The sequence below is a fragment of the Oryctolagus cuniculus genome, chromosome 16 (genome assembly GCF_051225735.1).
Source record: "Oryctolagus cuniculus isolate XC-2025 breed Fujian yellow rabbit chromosome 16, ASM5122573v1, whole genome shotgun sequence".
NCBI lineage: Eukaryota > Metazoa > Chordata > Mammalia > Lagomorpha > Leporidae > Oryctolagus > Oryctolagus cuniculus.
In genome coordinates, this window is record NC_142882.1 from 19644292 (window position 1) to 19670623 (window position 26332).

Here is a 26332-nt window from a genome sequence, read left to right on the forward strand (position 1 = left end):
AAAGAGTAACACAGAGAGAGGAGAGGCAGAGAGAGAGAGAGAGAGAGAGAGAGAGAGAGAGAGAGAGAGAGAGGTCTTCCATCCGCTGGTCACTCCCCAGATGGCTGCAACGGCCAGGGCTGGGCTGATCTGAAGCCAGGAGCCAGGAGCTCCATCCGGGTCTCCCACGCGGGTGCAGGGGCTCAAGGACTTGGGCCATCCTCTGCTGCCTCCCCAGGCCACAGCAGGGAACTGGATCAGAAGTGGAGCAGCCGGGACTCGAACCGGCGCCCATAAGGGATGCCGGCACCGCAGGCGGCGACCTGCCCTTACATCCCATTTAGTGCGCCTGCGTTGTGGCTGTGGCCATCCCAGGGGGTCAGCGCGCCGTCTTCCATGTGGCCTCATCTTCATGCCAGCCAGTGTCGGCCTGGGGGGCATCTGAGATTTTTGGATGAAGAATGCTCAACCTGCAATAATAATAACAAACAACAACAACACTGGGCTTGGCCAGCTCTGTGCGCCGGGTGACGAAGCCCCCGCCTCCCCAGGGCGAGCACGGGCCGGGTCCCTCCCGTCCCACCCGCACGCCCGGCCCGGCTGTCCCGGGACCATCTGCCCCGAAGCCCGGCCTCGCCCGAGCTCCCAGGCCACGTCCGCCTGACTCAGCCGGGCTCGTCCTGTCCTCGGGGCGCCGGCTGGACCTGCCCCAGCGGCCCCGCCCCCGTCAGCAAAGCCGGCCTCCCTACCGCGTCCCCAGGACGCTTCCTTCCTGCGGGCTGGGCCCCCGCCGCCCGCCCCCACCCTTTGTTTCGTCTTTTCCTGTCTTCTACCAGGGGGCGAGGCCGAGGCCGGCTGTCCGCTGGCCCCGCCCCGCCGCGCGAGAGCCCCACCTCCACGGGCCAGGATGTGGGGGTGTGGCCGGGGACCCCCAAACCAGCCCAGGGCGGCGCCCAAGCCTCCACCCGACCCCCAGACCACCAGGAGTTCCTCCAGGTGCCCCCCCCCCGCTCTAGAACATTCTCAGCCCCTCCCTCCCCACCTCCTGCACCGGAGGTCCCTCCAGGTAGCTCTTTTCCCATTATTTATTTATTCAAGAATTATTTATTTCCTTATTTGCATTTTTATTTGAAAGACAGAAGAGAAAAAATTCTCCCGTCCGCTGGTTCGCTCCCCAGATAAAAGCAGCAGGCGGGGCTGCACCTGGCGGAAGCCCAGAGCCAGGAGCGCAGGTTCGAATCCCGGCTGTTCCACTTCCGATCCAGCTCCCTGCTGTGGCCTGGGAAGCAGGGGAGGATGGGCCAAGTGCTTGGGCCCCTGCACCTGGCGGGAGAGACCCGGATGGAGCTCCTGGCTTCAGATCGGCGCAGCTCCGGCCATTGTGGCCATCTGGGGAGTGAACCAGTGGATGGAGGATCTCTCTCTCTCTCTCTCTCTCTCTGTCTCTCTCTCTCTCTCGCTGTCACCCTGCCTTTCACCCAGGGACCCCCCGACCGCCCCCTGCAGCCCCGTCCCCGCCCTCTCCGTGGGTGGCTCTGCTCCTGGTGGGCGAGGGCTGTGTGTCGGGAAGCCCCCACCCCATGACGCCAACCCCGGCCCTGGGGGTGGGGGTTCCAGCCTGTGCTGCCCCTCCCTGGACAGTGCCCCCGCAGGACAGCCGGGACTCCCCCGGGGACACCCCTGGCCACAGTCCCCCCCCACGCCGGGCGCCCCGGGACCGATGCAGCCGTCTGAGGGCCGCCGAGACGTGGGGACCCCGGGCCCCCTCGCAGATCCGGCCCTCTGCTCCCCACCTCTTCTTCGGAGCCGGGACTCCGTGCTGCCAGGGGAAGTGGGCGGGTCCCTGGGGGAGGGGTCTCGCTGCTCTTGGCTCCGCCCCTTTCTGCTCTCTGCCTCAGTTTTCCTAGAGCCCGCTCTGCGTTTTCCTTTAGCGCCGGGGTGGGGCGGTCTTCCCATGAGTCATGTGGGCTACTCCGCGCCTCCTGCATCCACCGCGAGCATTTATCCAGCGCCGAGGGAATGCAGCGAGGCCCGGCCGCGAGTCCCCTCGCCGCGGCTCCGAGGCCTCCCAGGCATGAGGAGCCGGAGCAGGCGTGGACCCCGGCGCGCGGGGACTCTCCCGGAAGCAGGTGTTTTCCGTCCGTGTCCGCTGACATTTCCGCGATAAGGCCCTGGGCTCAGCGCCCTTGGCCTTGGGAGGGAGAGGAAGGCAGGCAGGAGCAGGAAGGGGTTAACGCTTCCTCCCGGAGGGGCCCCCCCAGGTGAGCTCAGAGCCCCCTTCATCCTCAAGGAAACCATGGCAGCCTGAGCCCCGCCCCCAGGGGGAGGGGCGGGGGAGGGGTCCACTCCACACCCCACGTGGGCAAGCACGCGGGGGCCCCTCTGCTGCGGGTGTCCCCGCGTAACCCCCATAACCGGCTCTGCCCGGGTCTCTCCTGCTTCCTGTCTGGGGCTCGTGGGCACCCGGCCTCAGGGCCTTTGCACAGACTGCACCAAATCCACCCGCTGTGTGTCAGAACCCTGCCCCCGGGGCCAGCGCTGTGGTGCCGTGGGTTAGGCAGCCGCCTACAGCCCCAGCGTCCCATAGGAGCGCGGGTTCAAGTCCCGGCTGCTCTGCTTCTGATCCAGCTCCCTGCTAATGCAGGCCCTGGCTCTGTGCACCCCTGCTGGGCCTGGGGGAGTCGGAGGCTTGAGCAAAGCTGAACACAGACCCCGGTGTCCCGGGGCAGGGCAGGGGTCGGGATTGGCCGAGTTGCTGGGAGGGCTTCCTGGAGGAGGAGGAGGTCGTGGGGCTGGTTTGCCAGGCCACACAGCCAAGGGGGGGCACCCAGAGGCCTGAGGGGGCTCCCGGGAGTCCAGCCTGGGCTGGGGGCCGGGGGCAGGGGTGTCCCGCGGCGGAGCGAGGCAGGAGGCGCCATGGCTGAGGCACCCTGCCGCGCGAGAACACCCGGTGCCCGGCGGCCCCCGCGGGGGGAACGCGGCCCCCGGAGCCCCCCTCGGAGCTCTCTGTTCCCACAGCTGTTCCCGCGAGGCCCCAGACGGCGCGTGGGAGGGGGTGGGCGGCCGGCAGCCAGAGCCGGGGAGCTTCCCGGTGGGGCAGGGCCTCCCTGGCGGAGGGCTCGCCACGTCCCGGGATAAGACCCCCCCCCCCCACGTGGCTGCAGAGAAGGGAACCGATGCACCTGCCGTCGGTCGCCCCGTGGGGTCCTGCCCGGCCTCAGCCCCCACCCCACCGCCTGCAGGGTCCCCCAGATTCCTCCAACACACCCCGCTTCCCCGCCCCGACCCCAGGACCTTCGCACAGGCCCGCGGCCCAGCGCATGGTGGCACTCACGCCTGTTCCAGCCAGCAGGGCCGGGGGAGCCCCCCAAGAATGCACAGCCGCGCTGCAGGGAGCCCGGCTCTCTCTCTCTCTCTCTCTCTCTCTCTCTCTCTCTCTCTGAGGACCCCCGCACAGCCCCTCTCCCATGGAAAACACACCTTCCAGCCAGGCCGCCCGAGCCCGGGACCCCCGCCCCCGCCCCCGCCGCCCTCCCCGGGGTGGCCGCCATTCCTCCGCCCCACTTTCTGTCCTCCCCCTGGACGTCGGCCGAGACTTCAAGGACAACGTGGCCAAAAATAATCGGGCCCCAACCTCCCTCCCGGAAATGGGGCGGCCCCGCCCAGCCACCTGGTAATTAGCGCACGTGGCCAATTAGGGTAATTAGGTCTGGGGCAACGGAACCTGGGGTCCAGCCTGGATGGTTCCAGCCCCTGCCGCCTTCCACCCCGCCCCCCACCCCGGACCTGGGGTCCTCAACCCAGGGCTGGGCCCCCACCTGCCTGTTAACCCCTTCCGGCCTGGGCCAGAAGGAATGGAGTGACTTCGCTCTGGCCTGAGTCAGAGGTCAAGTTCTGAACTTGAGGCAGGGTCTCCGGCGGCCGTGCCCCCGAGGCATCACACTCTCGCTCGCCCTTGACCCCCAGGCGTCCAGCCAGTGCTGGGAGGACACGGGTTTGTCTCAGCTCTCAAGGTGCACTCAGGCCCGGGGGGGAGTCAGAGGTGGACACAGAGGTGAGGGTTTGAGGAGTGAATAGGAGTTTGCCAAGCGCTTAAAGTCTGGAAGCTGGACCAAATTGCTATGGCCGGGGGAGAGGGGACAGGGGAAAGAAAGGGGCAAGTGGGGGCCAGCACGGTGGCCCAGCCTCTCATACGAACACCGGGTTCGAGTCCCGGCTGCCCCACTTCCGATCCAGCTCCTGCTGACGCACCTGGGGAAGCAGTAGAAGATGGCTGGAGTCCTTGGGCCCCTGCACCCACGTGGGAGCCCTGAGGGAGCTCCTGGCTTCAGCCCGGCCCGGTCCTGGTGTTGTGGTGGGGACCCGAGTACCTGAGCCGGTGCCACCTGCTGCCCCCAGGGGGCTTGGCAGACACTGGGGCTCCTCTCTCTCTGAAAGCCTGCGTGGTGTCTGCTGCAGGTCCGGCTTGATCCAGGAGCAGGACAGAGCCACGCGGGAGGTGAACGGGAGCTGAACCCTGGCACGGACAGGCGCGGGACCCGGGAGGCTGGGCCCCTGCTTGGGCCGAAAGGAGCACTCCAGGGAGGAGCAGAAGCCCCTCCCCAGACCCTCGGACCGGAGACATTAAAACAGGGGAGGGCTCTGGCTGGGGTGGGGGTGGGGCAGAGGCTCGGGGCAGCCCTTTCTCCTGTCTCCACCACTGGGGGACAGCCGGGTCTACACCACCTCCTCCCCTCCCCACCGCTCATTCCGGCCCTGCCAGCATCCACCCATTTCCCAGGGGTGAAAACTGAGGTCCACACCCAGGGAACCACGCCCACCCCCTCAAGCCCGGCTGTGACGGCTTCAGGTCAGGGCTGCTCAAGGCCAACCGGGTGCCAGCCCCTCCCAGAAGCTGGGAATGGGGTTCAGCGCAGCCACTCGGTGCTCGCTCACTCTCCCTCTCTCCCTCTCTCGCACACACAGACACCATTGCTTTCTGCCTACGCTAGGAACAAAGTCAGCTTGGGCCCCTGCCCAGCTGCTCTCCCCTCCCCCGCCCTGATACCCACGTGGCCCCAGCGCGCAGCCGGCCCAGCACTCGGCACACCCGGGGTGGCTTCCAGGAGCCCCGGGCTTGCCAGAAACCGATTTAGTTATTAAAAAAAAAAAAAAATGATTTTGCTGGGCCTAAGGAAAGGTCGGTCTGTGGACAGAACAGACCCCGCTCCCATGTTCCCGAGAGTTTGTGCCTCGGGCCCTCGGCTGGTGCAGGGGCAGCTGGGCCGCGCCCGGAGGAGGGGCCCACGCGGGGTCACAAGGCGCTCGGTACGGTACGGAGGCCCCTGGGAAGCAATGGGGCCCTCGGGGGAGAGAGAGTCTCTTTCAAGCCTGGGAGAACCAAGGGAGGCTTCCTGGAGGAGGCGGACCACAGCGGAGCTGAGTCTCGGAGCCCAGGCGCCAGAACGGAGCGCGTCCGGGGTGGGGAGGTGTGGAGGCGGCCGGACCCTGGATCCACCCAACGGTCATTCGTGAAAGGTGGCCACCGGCTGCGCTGGGGGATTCTGGGTAGCGAGACACACGGGTGCAGGGGGCTGGGGGGGGGAGAGCCCCTGAGGCTGTGGGAAGATTTGGGGGTGGGGCCCAGAGCCCCGGGGACCCTTGGGCTGAGTTGTTGCAGGACCTGAACCCATGAACCCAAAACAGTGGCAGGAGGGGGGCATCCGGAGAAAGTCCCAGAGAAAGGCGTGTTGGGGGGGGGAGGGGTAGGCCCTGCCCCCAGCAGCGTGGCCAGCGTGGGTCACTCCACCTGTGGGCCTGGGGTCCTCTCGGGGAGACCGAGGGGCCCAGGCAGGCAGCCCTGCCCCACCCACGTCTCCTCTTTTCGGTGGTAACCCCTATGGAGCACCTACTGTTTGCATCTCCTGGGCGCAGAATCCGCACACAGCTCCTGAGCCCCGCCCGGCTGCCCCCCCAGCCCAGGCCCGAGGGCGAGAGCCCCCCACCCCCCTCCAGCTCTGCGCATCCACCTCCTGTCCCTGTCCGGACGTCCGTCTCCGTCCGTCCGTCTCTCCATCCCCACCCCTCCCCCGCCCCCTCCCCCGCCCGCCGTCGGGGGCCAGCAGGGGGCGCAGCGGGGCGGCCTCGGCGGCCCGGGGAGGCGGGGCGGGCGGCGGCCGCGTCGGGACCGGCCGCGATGGGACCGGAGGCGGCGCGGACGGCGGCGGCGCAGACAAAGGCGCGGGCGGCGCGTTGGGCGGCGCGGAGGGCGCGGGCCCCGGAGGCTGGGAGCGAGCGGGGCGCAGACCCGGCAGGGTGAGCCCGGCCGGCCGATCCTGCGCCCGGAGCGCGGGGGGCCTCGGAGTCCCCGGGCCCGGGCGGAGGTTGGGGGGAGGGGGGAAGCCGCGGGGCGATCCCCAAGTTCCGGACCTGGGGACTGGGGCGGGGGGCGGCGCGAGGGGGCGGTCCCCGAAGTTCTAGATCTGGGCTTGGAGAGGCGGCCGAAGCGGGGGAGGGTCCCCGAAGTTCCGAAGTCGGGGGCCGGGAGGGGACGGCTGGGCACGCGAGGTGCCCGACGTTCCGCACCCGGCGTCGGAGGAGGCTGCGCGCGCGGGGTGGGGGGATCCCCGACTTTCCGAGGTCCGCGTCAGCAGGGTGTCCCCGAAGTTCCGCGCCGGGCGGTGGGGGTGGCAGGGAAGGTGGCCCCCGGAGTCGCGGACCTGGGGCTCTCGCGGGGATCTCCGACGTCCCGAGGTGGGGGCGCGCCTGGGGTGTCCCCTACCCCCGGCGGATGAGTCCGGGGCGCATAGGGTGTGGGGCCTCTGCCCCGGGCCCCCGGGAGGTGGCGAACCCCCACCCCCACCCCGCGGCGGGAGCCCGGGCGCGTTCGGCGGCGTCCTGGACGCGTGACCCGTGGGTGAGTAACTTGTCCCAACGCCCCAGTCTCGGCGGGGGCGGGCCCGGGGCCGGAAGGGCACCTCTGCGCCCCCCTAATCCTGCCGCGCCCGGGACCCGCCCCTGGCCGCCGCTCCCCCTGCCGGTGGGGAGGGGCTCCGTGTTCTGAGCCTCGGACCCCCCCCCCCACAGCAGCCTGTGGGAAGGGGCATCGCGGCCTCTGATCTCGGAGGTCCCCCGCAGGTGCAGGTCTGGGGGTCCTGGGGGCAGCTTCCTGGGGGTGGCGGCTAAGGGAAGCAACAGGGAGACTGGGGGACCCTCTTCTGCCCCCTCCTGGATCCTGCCCTGCCCCCACCCTGGAGGGCACCTGCGTTGGATGGGGGGGTGGGTCCCTGGGGATTTGGACTCTGTCTTTAAGGTGCGCCGGTGCCCCAGGGTGACTGCGGGGTGGGGAGGGGTACTCTCTGGGAGTTCGGTCGGGAGCTGGTCTCCGGGCACCTGGCAGCGCCCCACATTTTGGCGGAAGGGCCCTGGTTTGGAGACGGATGGGTGCTGGCAGGTCGGGAGCATAGCCCCAGGATGGAGGGGGGGCTGTAGAGGGGGTCTGGTACCCAGGGCCAGGTTGGGATATCAGGAGTCCCCAAGCACCGGGTTTTGTGGGCGCTGCCCCCGGACAGGGGAGGATGGGACCCCCTTTGCTTCCGTTCTGCACTTTCCTGGTTGAAGGTCTGTGCACCTGCTGGTGGCTCGCCTCACCCTGGCATAGAGGGGCACTCAGAGGCCCCTCCCCTCTCTACAGGGGCCAAACCAGCAGCTCCGGCCACCCAGCCCGGTCTGACCAATGTCCACAGCCAGGTGAGCGCCCAGCTCCCCTGACCCTGAGCCCAGTCCCCCGGGGGGGCACCCAGCACGCCCCTGCCCCCCACTAAGCACGCTCTGCCCGCGCAGGGAGCAGCCCATCTTCAGCACTCGGGCACACGTGTTCCAGATCGACCCGGCCACCAAGCGGAACTGGATTCCCGCGGGCAAGCATGCGCTCACCGTGTCCTACTTCTACGATGCCACCCGAAACGTCTACCGGATCATTAGCATCGGAGGCGCCAAGGTGGGGGGTGTGGTCCTGGGGCTGGTCCCCCCACCTTGCCATGTGCCGCGGGGCATGGGAACCCCCCCCACTGACCCCTGCGAGGTCAAATGGGGGAGAGTTTTCAAGGTCACCATTGCTAGCGCCTGTCAACTTTGCCCCCACCCCACCCCCAGGCCGTCATCAACAGCACCGTCACCCCCAACATGACCTTCACCAAAACCTCGCAGAAGTTCGGGCAGTGGGCGGACAGCCGCGCCAACACCGTCTACGGCCTCGGCTTTGCCTCGGAGCAACATCTAACCCAGGTGCGCCTGGGCCTCTGTTTTCCCAGGCTGCAGAATGGGCGCGCAGAATGAGTCGAGTCCGGTTCCCCTAGTTCAAGCGCCCGTCCTGCTGGCTCCTTGCGCCTATGCTGGACTCTCCCTGCTTCTCTTTGGGGACTGATGCTCATGGTTGCTGTGCGGGACCCTCGGGCTGTCTCCGTGCACCAGCCAAGGGACACGGAGAGAGTCTTCCATCCGCTGGTTCTCTCCCACACGGCTGCGGCAGCCCGACAGAGCCGGGCCAGGCTAAAGCCAGGAGCCAGGAGCTCCATCCGGGTCTCTCGCGCAGGTGCAGGGGCCGAGCACTTGGGCCATCCTCCACTGCTCTCCCAGGCGCATGCGCCAGGAGCTGGCTGGGACCCAGCGCTCTGACGTGGGGGGAGGGGTGCAGGGGTCCCACGCGGTGGCCTCCGTCCGTCCTGTCCGTCCTGTCCGCGCCCTGCTCAGGCCGGGAAGATGGGGTCCCCGGCTTCCTCCCAGAGCCTGGCCCGTCACCAGACGCAGGTCTTTGATTTCTGGGAGTCACACGGGGGTCAAAGGTCATCTGCCCCTCCCCCAAGAGCGGTCCACGGTTTGGGGGCTGCTTGTGCTAAAGATCATTACCCCCCAGGGGGCTGTTCATGGTCCCGGGGTTTTTTTGCACAAACACCTGGCTGTGTGCTTGTTACTATTTTCTCTTAAAAATTATTTTTCTACTAAGGATTTTTTAAGCAGCCTACCCTTCCTGGAACACAGGTATTGCTTGCATTAGGTCGGAGTTCAGTGTGGATTCTTAGTACCGGAAAACAAGAACCGGACAGCTGCCTTCTTACTGAGTGCAGATGCGGCTCGGAGCACCCCCCGCCCGCTGCACCCCCAGACCCCCACTCTCTGTTATGAAGGGCGGGGGCCCCTACCCGCGGCGCCGGCATCCCCCATGGACGCAGGTTCGAGTCCCGGCCGCTCCACTTCCGATCCAGCTCTCTGCTGTGGCCTGGGAAGGCAGTGGACGATGGCCCAAGGACTTGGGCCCCACGTGGGGGTCCTGGTGTAGCCGTGGCTGTGGTGGGCATTTGGGGAGCGAACCAGTGGATGGAAGACCCCTCTCTCTCTCTCCCCCCTTCCCGGCGCTTCCATCGTGGCTGGGGGTATTAATGCCACCTCCGTGAACGCCCCACCCGCCTGCTCTGCTCGTGGGGACATCATTCTCCAAGCCTGCCCCCCCTGCTTCCTGTTTGTGGGCTCAGGGGGTGCGCAGTCCCCTCCCACAGCGGCAGAGCCGTGGGGGTGGGGGTGATGTGCTGTGGAGGGGGGCGCTGGGGGTCCCGCTGACGCCTGCCCCTCCCCTCCTCCCTCCAGTTTGCTGAGAAGTTCCAGGAAGTGAAGGAAGCGGCCAGGCTGGCTCGGGAGAAGTCCCAGGACGGCGGGACCGAGCTCACGAGCCCGGCGCTGGGTCTGGTCTCCCACCAGGTCAGCCGGGCACCCGACCGCACTGGGCTCAAACACAACCCAGAGCTGTGGGGGGCGTGGTCACCAGCCCCGGTGCCCAGCTGGGGTCTGCACCTGCAGGGTCGGGTGAAAGGGGAAGCCGGCAGGGTGGGGGGCCCAGGGAGCCACGGAAATCGGTCGAGGAAGGGAGGGGAGGGCCTGCCCGGTGACACCCGCTTGGACACGTCCCTGATGGACGCCGCCGCCCACCCGCAGGTGCCTCCCAGCCCGCTGGTCAGCGCCAATGGCCCCGGCGAGGAGAAGCTGTTCCGCAGCCAGAGCGCCGACGCCCCCGGCCCCACCGAGCGGGAGCGGCTCAAGAAGATGCTGTCCGAGGGGTGAGGGGCGGCGGGGAGGAGGGGGCGGCGCCTGGCAGGCGGGGCTAGCCCCGCCCCTCACCTTGGAGGGGATCGCTGGCCCTGCCCCTCCCACGCCGCCCCCAGACTCAGGGAACCCAGCGACACCGCCTCGCGCCCTACCCTGGCTACGCCCACCAGTGCCCGCCCCCAAACCAGGCCCCGCCCCCTCCACAGCGCTGTAGTGCCGCGCGCCCGCCCTTAGCCAGCTCACTACGGCGTGCCAGCCCCAGCAGGCCCCGCCCACAGTACCGCCCCCTAACCAGGCCACGCCCTCCAGCTAGCTCCGTACTGCAGCGCGCCCGCCCCTAGCCAGGCCCCGCCTCCGCCCAGGCCACGCCCGTTAGCCCGCGCGCGCTCCCGCTCGCCCGCCCTCGGCCCCGCCCCGCCCCGCCCCCTGCCGACGCTGGCGTCTCCGCAGCTCGGTGGGCGAGGTGCAGTGGGAGGCCGAGTTCTTCGCGCTGCAGGACAGCAACAACAAGCTGGCCGGCGCCCTGCGAGAGGCCAACGCCGCCGCCGCGCAGTGGAGGCAGCAGCTGGAGGCCCAGCGTGCGGAGGCCGAGCGGCTGCGGCAGCGGGTGCGGGCGCCCCTCCCTCCCGGAGCCCCCGGCTGGCCCTGGAGACTGTGCGGAGACCCCCACACACACACCCAGCACCGCAACCCCCGCGTTCGCGCGCGAACCGTGTGTCCTGGGCCCACAGTCCGTTACCCGAGCCTCAGTGTGTTGCTCTGTAAAACGGGTCTGAGACCACCAACCTCAGGGGGGGTCCTTGTACCCGAAAAGTCCCAGCTCCCCAGAGGCGCCCGCGGCGGCCCCGGCCAAGGTCGTGAGCCCCCATGGTGGGCGTGCAGAGCCCGGGGCCGGGGGCTTCGGGGAGCTCGGGCTAAGGGGCGGGGGTCTCGCTTCCTGTCTCCCAGGTGGCTGAGCTGGAGGCCCAGGCTGCTGCCGAGGCCACGGCAGTCAGCGAGAAGGAAGGGCAGGGCCAGTCGCTGGAGCAGCTGGAAGCCTTGGTGCAGACCAAGGACCAGGTCGGCGAGGACACGCCCCCCGGGGGGCTCCCCTCCCGCGGGGCGGGGGCGCTGGGACCCCCGGGCAGGGCCCGACGAGCGCTGTCTTCCAGGAGATCCAAACGCTGAAGAGCCAGACGGCCGGGCCGCAGGAGGCGGCGGACGCTGGGCAGCGCGAGGAGACCCAGCAGAAGGTGCAGGTGCGGGAGCGCCCCGCATGGCTGCCCCGGGGGCCTGCGCTCACCCTCTGTCTCAAGTCACGGAGCCTACGGTTTTTTTTTTTTAAGATTATTTCGAAGGCAGAGTTACACAGAGAGGTCTTCCATCCGCTGGGTCACTCCCCAAATGGCCTCAATGGCCAGAGCCAGGGGCTCCCCCCAGGTCTCCCATGCAGGTGCAGGGCCCCAAGCACTCGGGCCACCTTCTACTGCTTTCCCAGGCTCACTAGCAGGGAGCTGGAAGTGGAACAGCCGGGACTCGAACCGGCGCCCCTGTGGGATGCCGGCACTGCGGGCCCCGGAGCCTGCCTTTTAATCCGGCTGCTGGCTGGCTTGGCTTTCCCGGGAGGATTTTTCTGACAAACAGGGGCGCTTCCTGTGGGGTCCAGCGCGTGGAGTTTCCCGCCCCCGCCCCAAGAACAGCAGAGCTGGGGGGGCAGGGTGCTCCCTGGGTTTCCGGGGCAGAAAGCCCTGGGGTGGAGGCCTGTGAGGCTGGAATGGGGGGGTGGGGGCGGGTCTGGGGCAGAGCCCAGGGACAGGGCGGCGGGGGTGGGGGGTTGGCCATGGCGCTCAGGTGCTCCTGCCTGCCCTCCCCCCCCCCCCCCCAGGACCTGGAGACGCGCAACGCGGAACTGGAGCAGCAGCTGCGGGCCACGGAGCGCAGCCTGGAGGAGGCGCGCGCCGAGCGGGAGCGGGCGCGGGCCGAGGTGGGCCGGGCCGCGCAGCTGCTGGACGTGCGGCTGTTCGAGCTGAGCGAGCTGCGGGAGGGCCTGGCCCGCCTGGCGGAGGCCGCGCCCTGAGCTGGGGGCGCCCTCGGCGGGGGTCCGGGGGGGGGGGCTGCCCGCCGGCTGGGTCCCCGCCTGGGGCACACGGGCCTGGCCGCCCTGGCAGGGACCAGGGGCCGTCCGAGCTTCTCCGTTGTGTAGAAATTTCTAGACTCCCCGGGCCACGCGCTGGGGTCGATTACATTTCTAAGCAAGGCTTCGTGCTGTGGTGTGTGGGGGACCCACGGGGTGCGTCCGGGTGGTTCTGTGTCCGCGTGGCCATCGGGAGCCACGGGCCTGGCCGGCTCCCCGTCCCCGTCCGGCCGTCGCGGGGCCGAGGTGGCCCGGCCGCGTCCACCCGGGCCCGGGGCCTGCAGCCGCAGTGGCCGGGGTCGCATCCTCCTCCCCCGAGGGCCACACCGTGTAAGTCAAAAGCCCCATTTATTGAGCACCGCCTGTATACCAGGCACCTCTGAGCGGGGCGGCCGGGACTGGCGTTCGGTCCCGCGGGGCTGAGTGTCCGGATTCCCGAGGGGGCTGCGCGGGGGCGCCGGCGGGGCCTCAGGCCGGGGCCTTGCGCTTCCGCCGCTCCAGCGTGCGCGCCACCTGCTCCCGGAAGCGCCGGTTCTTCTGCCGGATCTTGGCCAGCTCGGCCTTGCGCTTGGCCTCCAGGTCCGGGTCCTGCCGTGGGGGGGGCACGCGGAGGCGGCGGCTGAGCGGGGGCGCCGGCCGCGCGCAGGGACCGGCCCCCCACCCGCCCAGCCTGTGCGCAGGCGCAGTCGGGCCGCACCTTGCCCTCCAGGATCAGCTGCTTCCGTTTGTTGATCTCCTTCTTCTCGTCAAAGTGGGCGGCGTCCAGCTTCTGCGGGGCGGGGCGAGGGGCGGGGTTAGGGGCCTCTGTTTCATGGGGGGGGCGGGGAGCCACCCGCCCTGCGCGCCCCGCGCGCCCCGCGGCCCGCACTCACGATCTCACACTCCCGCCGCACCACGTTGACCTGCGTGAGAATCTGCAGCACCTTGGCCTCCTCCACCGGGAAGTCCTCCAGCTTCTTTTCTGTGGGGCGTGGGCGGGGGGTGGGGCGTCAGCTGGGTCCCCGGCACCCACAGGGGAGACCCGGATGGAGCTCCTGGCTCCAGTCAGGCCCAGTCCTGGCTGTTGCGGGCATTTGGGGAGTGGACCCGCAGAGACACAGAGACGGGGCCTGCCGTGTGCTGGGTCGCTCCCCAGGGCCCACAGCGGCTGCAGCTGGGCTGAGGACAAAGCCAGGGGCTCCATCCGGGTCTCCCACGTGGGTGCAGGGGCCCAAGGACTGGAGCCCTCCCAGGGTGCGCGTGCGAGGGAGCCGGAGCCAGGACGCGAACCCAGGCGCTGGGCTTCTGGACACGGGCGCCTCAACTGCTGGGCTAAACCCACTTGTCCGTTAACTCCTCTTCCTCAGTGCCCCCCCAGGACCCTTGTCTTGGAAGGACTGCGCTCCCCAGGGGAGATGTGTCCGGGTTCTAGCAGGGCCTGGGGTCCCGGGGCTCCGCCCACGCCCACTCCCGCCCACACCCTGGGGCTCCACCCGCCCACTCACTGATCTGCTCCTCGATGGCGTGCACCAGGTGGATGTCGTACTGTGTCACCAGCGTGATGGCCTGTCCCTGCCGCCCTGGGAGGCACACGGCGGTCAGCGGCCCCCGGGGGCTGGGCTGGTTTCCCTTTTTAGCTTGGCTGCTGGGGACCTCAGGCTAAGCCTGCCAGTGATCCGCCCCGGCCCAGATCCCCTCACCCCCGGTTTCTCTGCCCCCCGTTTCTGGGACGGTGACCCATCCGGGGCCCCGGGAGCAGGTGGGATGTCCCCAGGGCCACGGGGTCAGGGTGCAAGGGTCTGAGCCCCAGGCACCCCCGTCCCTCCGGCTCCAGGCATGAAAGAATCCCATGGACACCATGGCCCGGGCCAGGGTCAAGGCGAGGGGCTGAACTCGGTCCCCGAGGCCACAGGGGCGGCTTCCCATCTGCCCCTGAGCCCAGGCCGGCAGCCCTGAGGGGAGGCAACAGGGAGCGGTGGGGACTGGGGCAGGGACAGCCGCCTGCAGGCAGACCGCCCAGCCCTTGCTCCTGGAAGGAAGAGCCCCCGCCCCCGGGATTTGAGCGCTGCCTCCCCCCTTGTCCGGCGGCGGGGGCGGGGCCGCCCTCACCTGCGCGGGCCGTCCGGCCGACTCGGTGGATGTAGATCTTGGGCAGCCCGGGCGTGTTGTGGTTGATGACCACCTGCACGGCGGGGATGTCCAGGCCCCTGCAGGCAGAGGTCGCTCAGTGCCTCCGGGCAGGCGGGGAAACCGAGGCAGGCTGGAAGCCGCCCACGGCCGCGGCGGAGGGACCCCCCCCCGGGGGGCCGCTCACCGCGAGGCCACGTCCGTGGCGATCAGGATCCGGTAGATGCTGGACTTGAACTTGGCCAGTGCAGCAAAGCGCTCCTTCTGCTCCGGGTCGGGGAGGGGGGTCAGGAGTGGGTGGGGGGCAGGGCCCCCGCGGGAGAGGCGGGGGCACGGGGCGACAGGGCGGAGGCGGGGCGCGGGGCGCAGGGCGCGCGGCCGAGAGCAGGCGGCAGGGGGCGCTGCGGGGCCGGCTCACCTGCTTCATCATGGAGTGCAGCGCCACGGCGGGGAAGTTGAACTTACGCAGCATCATGCACAGGATCTGACAGGTCCTGGGGGGACGCGGGCCGCCCTCAGCCCCTGGGAGGGGGACCACGGCTGCTCCCGCCCCCCCCCCCCCGCCCTGCACCAGCGGGGGACCACGGCTGCTCCCGCCCCGCCGCCCCGCCCTGCACCAGCGGAGGACCACAGCTGCTCCCGCCCCGCCGCCTTCAGCCCCTGGGAGGGGGAGCCACGGCTGCTCCTGCCCCCCCCCCGTGCACCAGCGGGGAACCACGGCTGCTCCCCACTCCAGCTCCCACGTCCCCTGGCTGCTCTGCACCCCAGCTCCCACGCCCCCCGGCTGCTCCGCCCCCCAGCTCCCACGCCCCCCGGCTCCCAAGCCCCCCCCCCCCCCCGCTCACTTGCACGTGTTGGTGAAGACGATGATGGCCCAGTCCTCGTGCTCGTCCTGGAAGCCCTGCACCAGGTGCACCAGGTACGCGTCCTTGACCCGCTCCGGCACCAGCAGGTAGCGCTGGTCCAGCTGCTCCACCGTGCGCACCCTGGGGCGGGGCGGGGGGAGACGGACGGGACCCCCGGGAGCTGCAGCGCGGTGGGCGCGGGGCGCCCTCACCCCCAGGCCCCGCCCCGCCCGGCGGCGGCCGGCACTCACGGCGCCTGCGCCTCCCAGAAGAAGGGCTGGTTGGTGGCCAGGCCCTGTAGCTCCCGGAGCGTGTCGGTGAGCGTGGCGCTGAACAGCAGCGTCTGCCTGCGCGCCGGCACGGCCGCCAGCACGGTCTCCAGGTCCGCGGTGAAGTCGGTGCAGCCCTGCTCCAGCAGCCGGTCAGCCTCGTCCATCACCTGCCGGGGCGGGGGTCGGCGCTGACCGCGGCTCCCTCCGGCTCTCCTCCGTGAGGCCCTCCCTGCCCGGCAGCCCCCCCCCCGCCCCAGTGCCCCGCGGCCTGGCCCCCTGCAGGTGCGCGCGCGCGCAGGCGCAGACCGGCTCACCAGGAAGCGGATCTTCTTTATGCTGAAGGTGTTGGAGCTGCGCAGGTGGTCGGCCAGGCGCCCCGGCGTGGCGATGACCACGTGCGGTTTCCGGGAGAGCTCCAGCGCCTGGGCCACCATGTCTGGGGGCAGGGAGCGAGGGGCGGGCTGGGCGGGGCGCGCGAGGCGCAGGGCCCCCCAGGCCCGCCGGGGCGCCTTCCCACACCTCCCAGGACCCCCACCCCCACCCCCGTACCCATGCCGCCCACGATGATGCAGTCTTTCAGGCCCAGAGGCTTCCCCAGCACCCGGAACTGCTCGGCGATCTGGTAGGCCAGCTCCCTGCGGGCGTGGAGGGCACGGAGGGGGTCACGGAGCTGCCCCCCGCCCCCCCGGGCTTGCTCTTCCAGCCGCCCCTCGCCCACCGGCCCCACCCAAGCCGGCCTCGCCTCCCCCCCCCCCCCCCCGTATCCACGTCTCAGCAGTGACCTCGGTGCAGGGCATCGCCCAGGTCTCCAGGTCCCCTCCCCCCTGGCCCCGCCCACGACCCCTTCCCCCAACTTTCTCCTTGTTTTTGTCGGTTCGAGTCCCAGCTGCCCCACTTCCGGTCCGGCAAAGCAGCGGGAGGTGGGCCCGGGGTGCTTGGGCCCCTGCACCCACACGGGAGAGCTGGGTGGACGTCCCGGGGGCAGGCTCACCTGGTGGGCGTCAGGACCAGGCAGAAGATGCCATAGGGGTCCTCGGACAACTTTTGCAACACGGGCAGGACAAAGGCCGCCGTCTTGCCGCTGCCCGTCTTGGCGCAGCCCAAGCAGTCCCGACCTGGGAGAGGGCGAGGCGGCGTCAGGGCGGTGGGAGGGTGGGGGCGCCGCCCACAGCGAACAGGACCGGGCGGCCCCTCCCCTGCCTTTTCCATTCCCGCGGCGGGGAACCGACAAACCTAGAAGGCAGGGGATGCTCGGACCCGTTCAACAGAAGGGCAGTTTTCCGGGAAGCAGCGGCTTGGACTGGCACCTGGGCTGAGCTTCGGGAATCTAGAATCTAACCCCACCCCGACCCGCCACCCACGTCCCGCCCCAATTCAGCCCCTGGATACCCGATGTAGCCACTCCCTCAACCTGCGCGCCCCTGCGGGACGGCACAGCTGGGCCGGGTCAGAGGCGCGCTCGCGGGGGCGCAGCCCGAGGTGGCCCCGGGATTCGGACAGCCTCAGTGCCCCTCTGTCGTAGGCGACAATGCCAGTGCTGCCGGGCCCACGCCATCGATCGCGCCCGCCCCGCGCTCCGATTCCAACGCGAGTCAGTCATGCTTGCGGCCTAGATGCCGGCACCGACCCGGGCTCGCCCGTACCGACCAAGGCTGGCCCCAGCCCCCTGGCACCTGCCTGGCTGCGCAGAGGCAGCGAGGCGCACGGGGGCCGCCTCCGGGGGAAGCCGCACTCACCCTCCAGGATGGCGGGGATGCAGCCGAGCTGCACGGGCGTGGGCTGCTTCAAACCCAGCTGCCGACACTGTTCCACGAGCCACGATGACAGCCCGAGCTCCGAAAAGCCAGCCATCCTCGCAGGCGGCCACAGGGGCCGAGGTAAGTCGCGCTTCCGGCGCGCTCCGATGACGTCGCGAAGCGCCCTTCGGTTCCCAGCCTCGAACACAACCTCCTCCAGGTCCCCGGATCCCGTTTGCTCACGGAAAAAGAGTCAAACTACAACTCCCGAAATGCTCTGCGAGACGCAGGAGTGCGTTCTCCATAGGGCTCTCCCATTGGCTCGGGACGTGGAAACTACATTTCCCAGCGTGCTCCGCAGCGGGCCCTACTTCCGGCCGACGTGTCTTCCCGGAAGAAGAGCGGGTGAGAGGACCGCGACATGGCGCCCCCGGCTCCCGGCCCGTCCCCCGGCGGCTCCGGGGAGGTGGACGAGCTGTTCGACGTGAAGAACGCCTTCTACATCGGCAGCTACCAGCAGTGCATCAACGAGGCGCAGCGGGTGAAGGTGCGGGGGCGCGGGGCCGGCCGCGGGCTGCGCCCTCTTTGCCCTCGGAACTTTGCGTTTTCTCCTCGCCTCCTCGACGTCCTGTGTCCACGCGCGTCGTCCGAGCGCGCGGGCCCGCAGTCAGAGCCGTGACAGCTGTGGTGTCGCCCGCGCACGCTGGGGGGCGCTCGCGGCGCGCCTGGAGGGCCGGGCGAGCCGGACAGGCGGGCACCGGTCAGGAGGCAGCCCGGCGCGGCAGGTGCACCCAGCAGGGCGCCGGGGGCCGAGAGGGGCTGTTGCTTCCAGGGTCTGCTTTCTTCTAATTTTTTTTTTCGATGATTTTACGTTTGGGGCGTGGAGTTGAGGCGCCGCGGGACATCCCACGGGAGCGCGGGTCCGATCCGGCTCCCTGCTGTGGCCTGGGACTTGTGCTCGGGCCCCGTTTATTGGTCTCCATCCACTTGGAAGCGAGCGAGAAAGAGAGAGCTGTCGGCTTTTTCACTCCCCAGATGGCCGCGATGGCCAGGCCACAGCCAGGAGCCGGAAGCTCCATCCGGGTCTCCCACGTGGGCGGCAGGGGCCCAGGGGCTTGGGCCATCGTCCACTGCCTTCCCAGGGAGCTGGCTCGGAGTCCGCGCAGCCGGGGCTGTACCCAGCGCGGGGCACGGGCGTCACAGTCACCAGGGGCGGCTCAGCCACAGCGCCAGGCCCCTGAAGCTCCCCCTGTGTGTGCCATCGCCGAGCGGGCGTTGGGGTCACCCCAGGTCTGGCCCCTTCCACACCCCTCACCCCTGCAGAGGCTCTCTGGGGCCTCCGAGAGCTGGAGCCAGGGCCAGGCTCAGCCCTGACCCTGCTGAGGGGCCGGGGGCTGTGCCGTGGCGTGGCCGTGCGTGCTGACCCGCCCTCGTCCCCACAGCTGTCCAGCCCAGAGCGAGACGTGGAGAGAGACGTCTTCCTGTACCGAGCGTACCTGGCCCAGGTGAGTGTGGCCCGGGACCAAGGCCAGCTGGGCACAGGAGAGCGAGAAACAGTGCCGGCCCGGGGCCCGGGGTCGGGCGCGAGCGGTCACGGCTGCCGCGGGGAAACGCAGCAGGTGGGGCGCGTGGCCCGTGCACGCGCCTGCTGCCGCCCGCCCCGTGCACGCGCCTGCTGCCGCCCAGGCGCTGGGACCCGCCCAGCATCCGGCCCGAGTGGCTCCCCGGCTCCGCCTTCCGGGGCCTGGGCACCCGGGTCCCGCAGGGTTCGCGTCCGCGGCGGGGGACGCCTGGACCGCCCGCAGGAGGGGTGCAGCGTGTTCACGCACGTACACGAGTGTGTCCTGACCCCGCGTGAGCGCGCCTGTGTCCACGTCCCGGCCCCAGGTGTCGCAGCCCTGCTCCCGACTCCGGGGGCAGCGCTGACGGCTGAGTGATGGGGTCCCTGCCACCGCCACCGCGTGGGAGACCCGGGTGGGGCTCCCGGCTCCCGGCTGGGGACCGTGGCCGGCACGGGGGGGGGGGGGACGAACCAGTGGACGGGGCCGTCCTTGTTCTCTGTGTCTCAAAAGAATGTGTAAGAATTTTTAATATCATGTTCAAAAACTTTTTAAAAAGATTTTATTTATTTGAGAGACACAGTTACGGGGGGGCGGGGAGAGAGAGAGAGAAAGAGGTCTTCCGTCTGCTGGGTCACTCCCCAGATGGCCGCAATACCCGGAGCTGCGCTGATCCAAAGCCAGGAGCCAGGAGCTTCCTCCGGGTCTCCCACACAGGTGCAGGGGCCCAAGCCCTGGGCCATCCTCCACTGCTTTCCCAGGCCACAGCAGGGAGCTGGGTCGGAAGTGGAGCAGCCGGGTCTTGAACCGGCGCCCATATGGTTTGCTGGCACTGCAGGCAGAGGCTTAGCCAGCTATTCCACTACTCCAGCCCCTAAAAATATTTTAAAATTATGTTTAAAAAAGAAAAACAAGAAGCCGTCTAGGAAGGAAGGAAGGGAGGTCGGAGACGGACGGCCCCTCAGAAGGGACCGCCGGCCTGGGGCTGGGTGGGGTGCGCCTTGTACAAGACCCGGCCCCTCCCTGCCTCCCCCGGGGACATGCCCACCTCCACCTGTCGCCTCCCCACCGGGGGTGGACGGCTGGGCAGGGATAGTGACCCCCAGGGCCTCCAGCTAGCGCAGTGCACGGTGTGGGCAGCAGGGGAGGGCGCACATGGCTACGACCCTGGGACAGGTGGCCCCGGGGTGGGGGTGCAGGGCCGCCCTGTTCGGGGGCCGCTGACCCGTGTCTGTCCTGCCCGCAGCGGAAGTTCGGTGTGGTCCTGGATGAGATCAAGCCCTCATCGGCCCCCGAGCTCCAAGCCGTGCGCATGTTCGCCGAGTACCTGGCCAGTGAGAGCCGGCGGTGAGGCTGGGGCGGTGGGGGGTGGGCCTGCTGCTCTGCAACTGGGCACGCGGCGGGGCCCTGCCGCTCACCTCCCTGTGCCTCGGTTTCCCTCAGCTGCCCGGGGCAGCAGTGGCCCTGTGGGGAGGGTCAGAGGCGATGAGGTTGGTGCGGGTGTCTCGGCCGCGAGGCGCCCCGACCCTACTTCCGGGCACATGGGTTGTGCTCAGTGCTCAGAGAGCCTCCTGGGGCCAGGCCCAGGCCTCGGGCAGCCCCTGCTGGCCAGTGCCCACTCTGCACCCCGGGGAGGCCTGGGGAGGTGGGGGGCGCTGTGGGAACCCTCCTGCTGCCCAGGGAGCCACCACGCCCCAGGAAGACACGGCCCAGTGCTTTCCCGGGCACCTGGGGACGCGGTGCCGTCTGCACACGGAAGCAGATGACGTCCTGGGATTAGGGTGGCCCCAAAGGTACTGCCGGGTGCCCTTAGAGAGACAGGGGACACGGCCTCGGGGAGGGAGACGGTGAGAGGACACGGCGCGGATGCGGTGACGCCGGCACCCGGGGCAGCCCGGGAGCCTCCAGAACCGCGCCTGCCTGCGCCCTGGCTTCAGGCTTCCGGTGCCCGGCCCTGTGAGGCCCGTTCCCGCCACTCCAGGAGCCAGCCGCTCTGCTCGTGCCGGCGGCCCTGACACCGCATGTCCCCGTCTATGCCGCCCGTGCAGGCGGGGAGCCCGGGCCTTCCAGGAGCGGTGGCTGCCGGGAACTCCACGTAGCAGGAGGCCCAGGGCAGGCCTCCGTGACGCTGGGCGGCTCTCAGCGTGGCAGCCGGCAGCTTTTGCCAAGTGCCAGCAAGTGCAGGAAGCTGCCTGAGACGGTGACGGGCGTGTCCCCGCGCCCCGTGTTGACACGCTGCGAGAGTCGCGTGGAGCCCGGGGGGCGGCGGGTTCGGTCTGCGGTGACGCCAGGCCTGGCCTCGTGCCTGGCTGCTCACCAGCCCTTGGAGCGCAGTGGCCCGAGCGCTGTTTGCCCGCTCCTTGTGTCCCCAGTAGGGCGGTCTGGCCTGAGCATAGGAGGCGCCAGGAGGGCCCCGGGGCAGGCGGCGTGGCCCGGCCTGCCGTCCTGGGCCTGCCTGCTCCCGCGGGCTGGGTCGCGCAGGCCCTGAGCAGCCGTGTCTTGCAGGGACGCCATCGTGGCCGAGCTGGACCGCGAGATGAGCAGGAGCGTGGACGTGACCAACACCACCTTCCTGCTCATGGCCGCCTCGGTCTACTTCCACGACCAGAACCCCGACGCCGCCCTGCGCGCCCTGCACCAGGGGGACAGCCTGGAGTGGTGAGTGGCGGAGCCCGGCTCACGGCTCCGGGGACGCACGAGGCGGGCGCTCGGCGGCCTGGGCCGTCCAGGCTGCACAGCCGTCGTCATGGGAACAGGTGAATGCGGCAGCTCCCAGAGCACGCCAGGCCCAGGCCGCCTATTCAGGCCCCGGCTCCATTCTCAGTCTGGAGGCGCTGCCGCCGGCAGGCCCGGCCTCTGTGCCAAGGACACGGCGCCCTCTGTTCCCGGGCGGAGCAGAAAGCACCTCTGTGTCTGCCCCCGGGGCCCGCCCCCACGCTGGCTCTCCCCCAGGGCCCCGTGCTGGCTTTGCTGGGCCTGCCCCGCGTCAGGGCAGGTTCGGCCTTCCGTGAGAGCCTGCCTTCCCGGGCCAGCCCCGGCACGGCGGGCACGCGTCGGTTCACACCTGCTGTGTGCCGCCTCGGGCTCGGGAGGTGCCCGGCTGACAGCTGTCCGCCCCCTGCTCTGGCTCCTGCTATGGCTGGAAAACCCCGGGACAGGCAACCCCTTCAGGAGCGGGTGGTCAGCATCGGGGCCCAGAGGGGCCCTGGCGTGGGTAGGGGAGCGCCATCCTGAGACCTGCCACTGCCTGGGGAGAGGCCAGCGCGGGTCTGTGCGAGCATGGCCGTCCGAGGCGACCTCAGAAGGCCTGGGAACATTCCGGAAGGTGCTGTGCACCGGGGCCGAGCCCCTGCTTGGGGCGGGGCCGCGTGTCTGGCTGGCTGCTGACCGCGCGCCTTGTCCTCAGCATGGCCATGACGGTGCAGATCCTGCTGAAGCTGGACCGCCTGGACCTCGCCCGGTGAGCCACGTGTGTTCCGCCACGCAGGCGGTGAGCCACGTGTGACCCGCCATGCAAGACCCCACGTGTGGCCCGCCACGCAGCCCACAGCCTCGGCCGCCCGATCGCCTGTCCTGTCTTCCCACCCGTCGGGGTCCCGCTGTCCCTCGCCCCTCCTGTGGAGGGGCCCGTCCTGCAGGGGCAGGGTGGCTTCCTGCAGGGACGGGGGGGGGGGCTGGGCCCCTCAGCCGCTCAGCGCCGCCCCCCCCCCCCCCAGGAAGGAGCTGAAGCGCATGCAGGACCAGGACGAGGACGCCACCCTCACGCAGCTGGCCACCGCCTGGGTCAGCCTGGCCGTGGTGAGCCCCGGGGCGGCCCCCAGCCAGCCTTAGCCTGCTCCTGTGGGAACCTGGGCCTGCGGGGCCCCAGGGAGTGAGCCGGGGACCCGCCCCTGCCTGGCGCACCTCCTGCCTCACCTCAGCCCGCCTCACGCCCGTCCCGGGCTGCCTGGAGCCGAGTGCGCAGCCTCCAGCCGGCCTCCGTCCCGGGGCTCCCGGGGCTCTGCTGAGGCCTGGCTTTGCTCTCCAGGCGCTGGGGGCCACGTGTGCCAGCCACAGCCACAGCAGTGGCCTCAGCCTCGGCTCTGCCCCTTCCTGCCCGGCCTGGGCGCCCTGTTCTGGTTTCTGGGACCTGGCCACTTGTCCAAGCGGCTCCACGTCCAGGCCTTTTCAAATGTGTTCCCCGTCTGCCTGTGAGGGGGCTGCCCATGGAGTACCCTGCCCCGCAGAGCAAGGCCCCCCAGGACAGAGCTCCCGGGCGGCTTTGCATCGCTCATGGCCCTCTCGGGCTTGGCAGGTGCACAGGTGGCGCCTCTGACGGGCGCCCGCTCTCTCCGCACGCCCAGCCCGCTCGTCTGTCACCAGGCGCTCGGGGCCCGTGTGCAGCGGCTGTGCACGGGCTGGGGTGGGTGTGTGTGTGTGTGTGTGTGTGTATGAGCCCAGCCTCCCAGGGTTGTCCACACGCGGGGCCAGAGCCCTCCACTGCGTGGGGGGAGGGGCAGGGTCAGGCCCCAGGGCCCCGGCCGTGACGGCAGGCGCATCCCCGCAGGGCGGCGAGAAGCTGCAGGACGCCTACTACATCTTCCAGGAGATGGCCGACAAGTGCTCCCCCACCCTGCTGCTGCTCAACGGGCAGGCGGCCTGCCACATGGCCCAGGGCCGCTGGGAGGCCGCCGAGGGCGTGCTGCAGGAGGCCCTGGACAAGGTAGGCAGCCGCACCCCGCCACCCCCGTCTGCAGCCCTCCCAGTGGCGGGGCGGGGAGCGGGCCCCTGGACCGTTAGCGTCATCACGCCGCCCGCGCTCCCCACGCCGGGCTGCCCATGTCTCCCCCCGACCCCGCCCGAGGCCTGTGTGGCGCCTGCGTGCCTGTCACCATCAGACTGCAAGAGCTCGTCCAAACCAAGGGGACTTCCATGGATTTTAGTTACTTGAGCGTCAGAGACAGACAGGGAGAGCGCCACCCGCTGCCTCCCCAGTGCCCACAGGGGCCTGCTGCAGCCAGGAGCCGGGCGCTCCATCCGGGCCCCTCACGGTGGCAGGGGCCCCAGCAGCCTCCCACAGGCACTGTGCCTTCTCACGAGAGTGGAGGAGCTGGGCCTGCGGCCCACGCACTGGGAAGGGGGGCTGGCGTGGGTGCGCCGTGTAGTGGCTTAACCTGCTGCTCCACAACGCCCACGCCTTTGTCCCGGACCAGATTGCCAAGGGGCCCGCAGCCCTCCTCCCGTTCCCTTCGGTGCCGCCTCGCCGCTGCCGCCGTGGGCCTGCGCCACAGGCACCTCCCATTACAGTTCAGGAGCCCGAAGCCTAGAGCTCGGGTGTCCGTGGTGGCTCCCGGCCAGACCGGGGCAGCCGGGGCCGGGCTGGGGCCTGTGTGCGTCCCCCGCCGGGCTCTGTCTCCGGGCCCTGCGTGGGCTGCTGGGTGAGGTCAGCGCCATTCCTGACAGCTCCCCCAGGCCCCGCGGGGTGGGCAGGGTGCGGCAGGGGATAAGGTCGCCCAGGCCCCCTCACCTCTGCGGGGGTAATTGTGTGCGGGTTGCATGTCCGCCCCAGGGCAGCCGGCAGCCCTGTGACCCCGGGTCTGCCTGTGTTTCCAGGACAGCGGCCACCCCGAGACACTGGTCAACCTCATCGTGCTGTCACAGCACCTGGGCAAGCCGCCAGAGGTAAGCCATCCCCCCGGGCCAGCTCAGCCAGGCCAGGGCCTTGGGCTCCGGACTCCGGGGCTAGCCTGGGCTCGGGCCGAAACACTTGCTCCCCACGCACTGTCACCGCCCAAGATCCGCAGTGCAGGCCTCCACCCCGCCCCCGCCGGGACTGGGACCGACACACCTGGGTCGGAGGTTTGTGCCACCTCAGGGTGGTGTGGGCGTGGGACACAGAAATGGGACACGCAGAGCTATTTCAGTGGGCCACCTCCCCTGAGGGCAGGGCCTGGCAGGTGCAGGGCAGGTGGGGTGCGCGAGAGCCAGCCCCCGGCTGCCATGCAGGCTGGTCCCCATTCCTGGAGAGTCAGAGCTGGGCCGGAGGCAAGGGTGCCGGGAGAGATGCTCCCGGCCCGTGTTCCCATCGCCCATAACACCCGCTTCCGCTCCCGAACCGTGGCCCTCCCCGCTGGAGATGGGCTGGGGGCCCTCGCCTCTCCCACCCCTGCCTGCCGGCCAGAGCCCACCTGTGTCTGGTTAACCCAGCCCTGCCTCCCGCACAGGTGACAAACCGCTACCTGTCCCAGCTGAAGGACGCGCACAGGTCCCACCCCTTCATCAAGGAGTACCAGGCCAAGGTGAGCCCCAGGCCCCGAGGCGGGTCAGGGAGAGCCAGGAGCAGGGCTGGCCCCCGTGGCTCACGGGTTTGTTTCTCTCCCTGCCCCCCACCGCGCGCTGAAGGAGCACGACTTCGACCGGCTGGTGCTGCAGTATGCCCCCAGCGCCTGAGGCCAGCCCGCCCCGCCCCCGCCCCGCCCCGTCTGCAATAAAGGGCTCCGTGCTGCACTCTGGCCACTCTGCTGGGACCCGGCCGACGGGAAGCCGCACGCACGCACACACAGACACCCCAACGTGGCCACAGCCCCGCAGGGGCCCTGGGCAGCCCTGGCTGGCGTCCAGGGACACCGAGGCACCAAGGGGTCATGCGTCGTTTGTGGGGGTCACTGAGATGCTAGCCCAAGACCCTCAGGTGGTTGGAGGTGGCGGGGTCAGGGTGGGGGCTTCCTGGGCCCAGCACAGCAAGCAGGCGGCCTGAGGGTCTCCATGGAGGGAAGTTGGCCCCCGGCCCTCCCTGCTGCCCCGCGGTGAGATCCAGACCTGCAGTGCTGGGGCCCTGGACTAATGCTGCTGCTGCCGTGGGCAGGGCTCCGGGCTCCCGGCCTTCCCCAGAGAACCCGCAGCGGGCCGGTCGGGGACAGGCCGGCCAGTCTCGGGCGAGGGCGCCCCTGAGCTGCGTCTACCGCAGCAGGAAGGAGCTGGCAGGCCCTGATCCAGGGGCCGGCTCTCCAGGCGGCCAGCACAGCCGGCGCAAAGGCCCTGGGGTCCCCCGGGCTTTGCGGTCAGGGTGAGCCAGACAGGGCTGTATGCCTTTGTCTGCTGGCCAGCGTCCGGGCCCCGGCTGGCTCCTTTCCCAGGGAGGAGATGCGACACTTGGTTCCGGGCCTGGTCTCGTTTGCCGGGGTGTGTGTATGGCCACCTGAAATGGAGCCCTGGCCCTGGGCCAGGTCAGGAAGACGGTGACCCTGGCCCTGGCCCCGGCCCTGGCTGTCGCAGTGGGCCGGGGGTGGGGAGCTCTCCAGCCTGGGCAGTGTCAGGGTCTTCAAGATCAGCTCGTCCAGGGGACAGCAGCTGGGGGGCCCCTCGCTGGGTGTCAGGAAGGCCAGCTGCGAGAGCCATTTTCCACTTCTACCCAGCACCTAGCAGCCCCACCTAAGGGAGCTGGAGCCAGCGGGCGGGCGGTGCCTCTCCCATTACTGATGGGTGCCGAAGCGACCAGATAGCGCTGCCTGGGCGGGGAGGGTGGGGGTTGGGAAGGCCCTCCGCCCCCCACACACACCCCCGCGGCGTCAGTCACCTCCCTGCCCAGCCCAGGGACAAACAGGTAGGGTGGACGGCGGGGCCAAGGGTGACAGCAGCCAAGGTGATGGGTGCGCAGCGGGGCCCC

The 26332-nt window shown here is 70.2% G+C and overlaps 3 protein-coding genes across 7 annotated transcripts; 2 read left to right on the forward strand and 1 right to left on the reverse strand.

Annotated features, from left to right (window-relative positions):
- The first annotated feature begins 5215 nt into the window (after positions 1–5215).
- Positions 5216–12231, forward strand: HOMER3 (homer scaffold protein 3). Of its 4 annotated transcripts, none has more exons than XM_089315798.1 (10): positions 5216–5286; positions 7652–7707; positions 7801–7957; positions 8113–8244; positions 9601–9711; positions 9946–10067; positions 10507–10663; positions 11005–11115; positions 11208–11294; positions 11921–12230. In XM_089315798.1, the coding sequence occupies exons 2-10, from the start codon at positions 7694–7696 to the stop codon at positions 12110–12112; spliced, it is 1083 nt and encodes a 360-aa protein (XP_089171924.1). In that variant the 5' UTR covers positions 5216–5286; positions 7652–7693; the 3' UTR covers positions 12113–12230. The 4 variants fall into 4 exon arrangements, with proteins under 4 accessions (XP_089171924.1, XP_051685530.1, XP_051685528.1 ...); XM_051829570.2 differs by lacking the exon at positions 5216–5286 and adding an exon at positions 6136–6273 and having other exon boundaries at positions 11208–11288; positions 11921–12231; XM_051829568.2 differs by lacking the exon at positions 5216–5286 and adding an exon at positions 6136–6273 and having other exon boundaries at positions 11921–12229.
- Positions 12232–12500: 269 nt separating this feature from the next.
- Positions 12501–17271, reverse strand: DDX49 (DEAD-box helicase 49). Its single transcript, XM_051829566.3, has 13 exons — positions 17129–17271; positions 16384–16507; positions 15942–16027; positions 15707–15828; positions 15372–15559; positions 15121–15261; positions 14694–14769; positions 14463–14539; positions 14258–14355; positions 13654–13728; positions 13042–13130; positions 12867–12938; positions 12501–12757 (listed from the first exon to the last, which is right to left on the reverse strand). The coding sequence occupies exons 1-13, from the start codon at positions 17241–17243 to the stop codon at positions 12638–12640; spliced, it is 1383 nt and encodes a 460-aa protein (XP_051685526.3). The 5' UTR covers positions 17244–17271; the 3' UTR covers positions 12501–12637.
- Positions 17272–17510: 239 nt separating this feature from the next.
- Positions 17511–25173, forward strand: COPE (coat protein complex I subunit epsilon). Of its 2 annotated transcripts, XM_051829572.3 has the most exons (10): positions 17511–17675; positions 18571–18633; positions 19934–20034; positions 21193–21345; positions 22094–22147; positions 22404–22485; positions 23234–23389; positions 24280–24348; positions 24891–24965; positions 25069–25173. In XM_051829572.3, the coding sequence occupies exons 1-10, from the start codon at positions 17550–17552 to the stop codon at positions 25114–25116; spliced, it is 927 nt and encodes a 308-aa protein (XP_051685532.3). In that variant the 5' UTR covers positions 17511–17549; the 3' UTR covers positions 25117–25173. The 2 variants fall into 2 exon arrangements, with proteins under 2 accessions (XP_051685532.3, XP_089171926.1); XM_089315800.1 differs by lacking the exon at positions 18571–18633.
- Positions 25174–26332: the final 1159 nt, after the last annotated feature.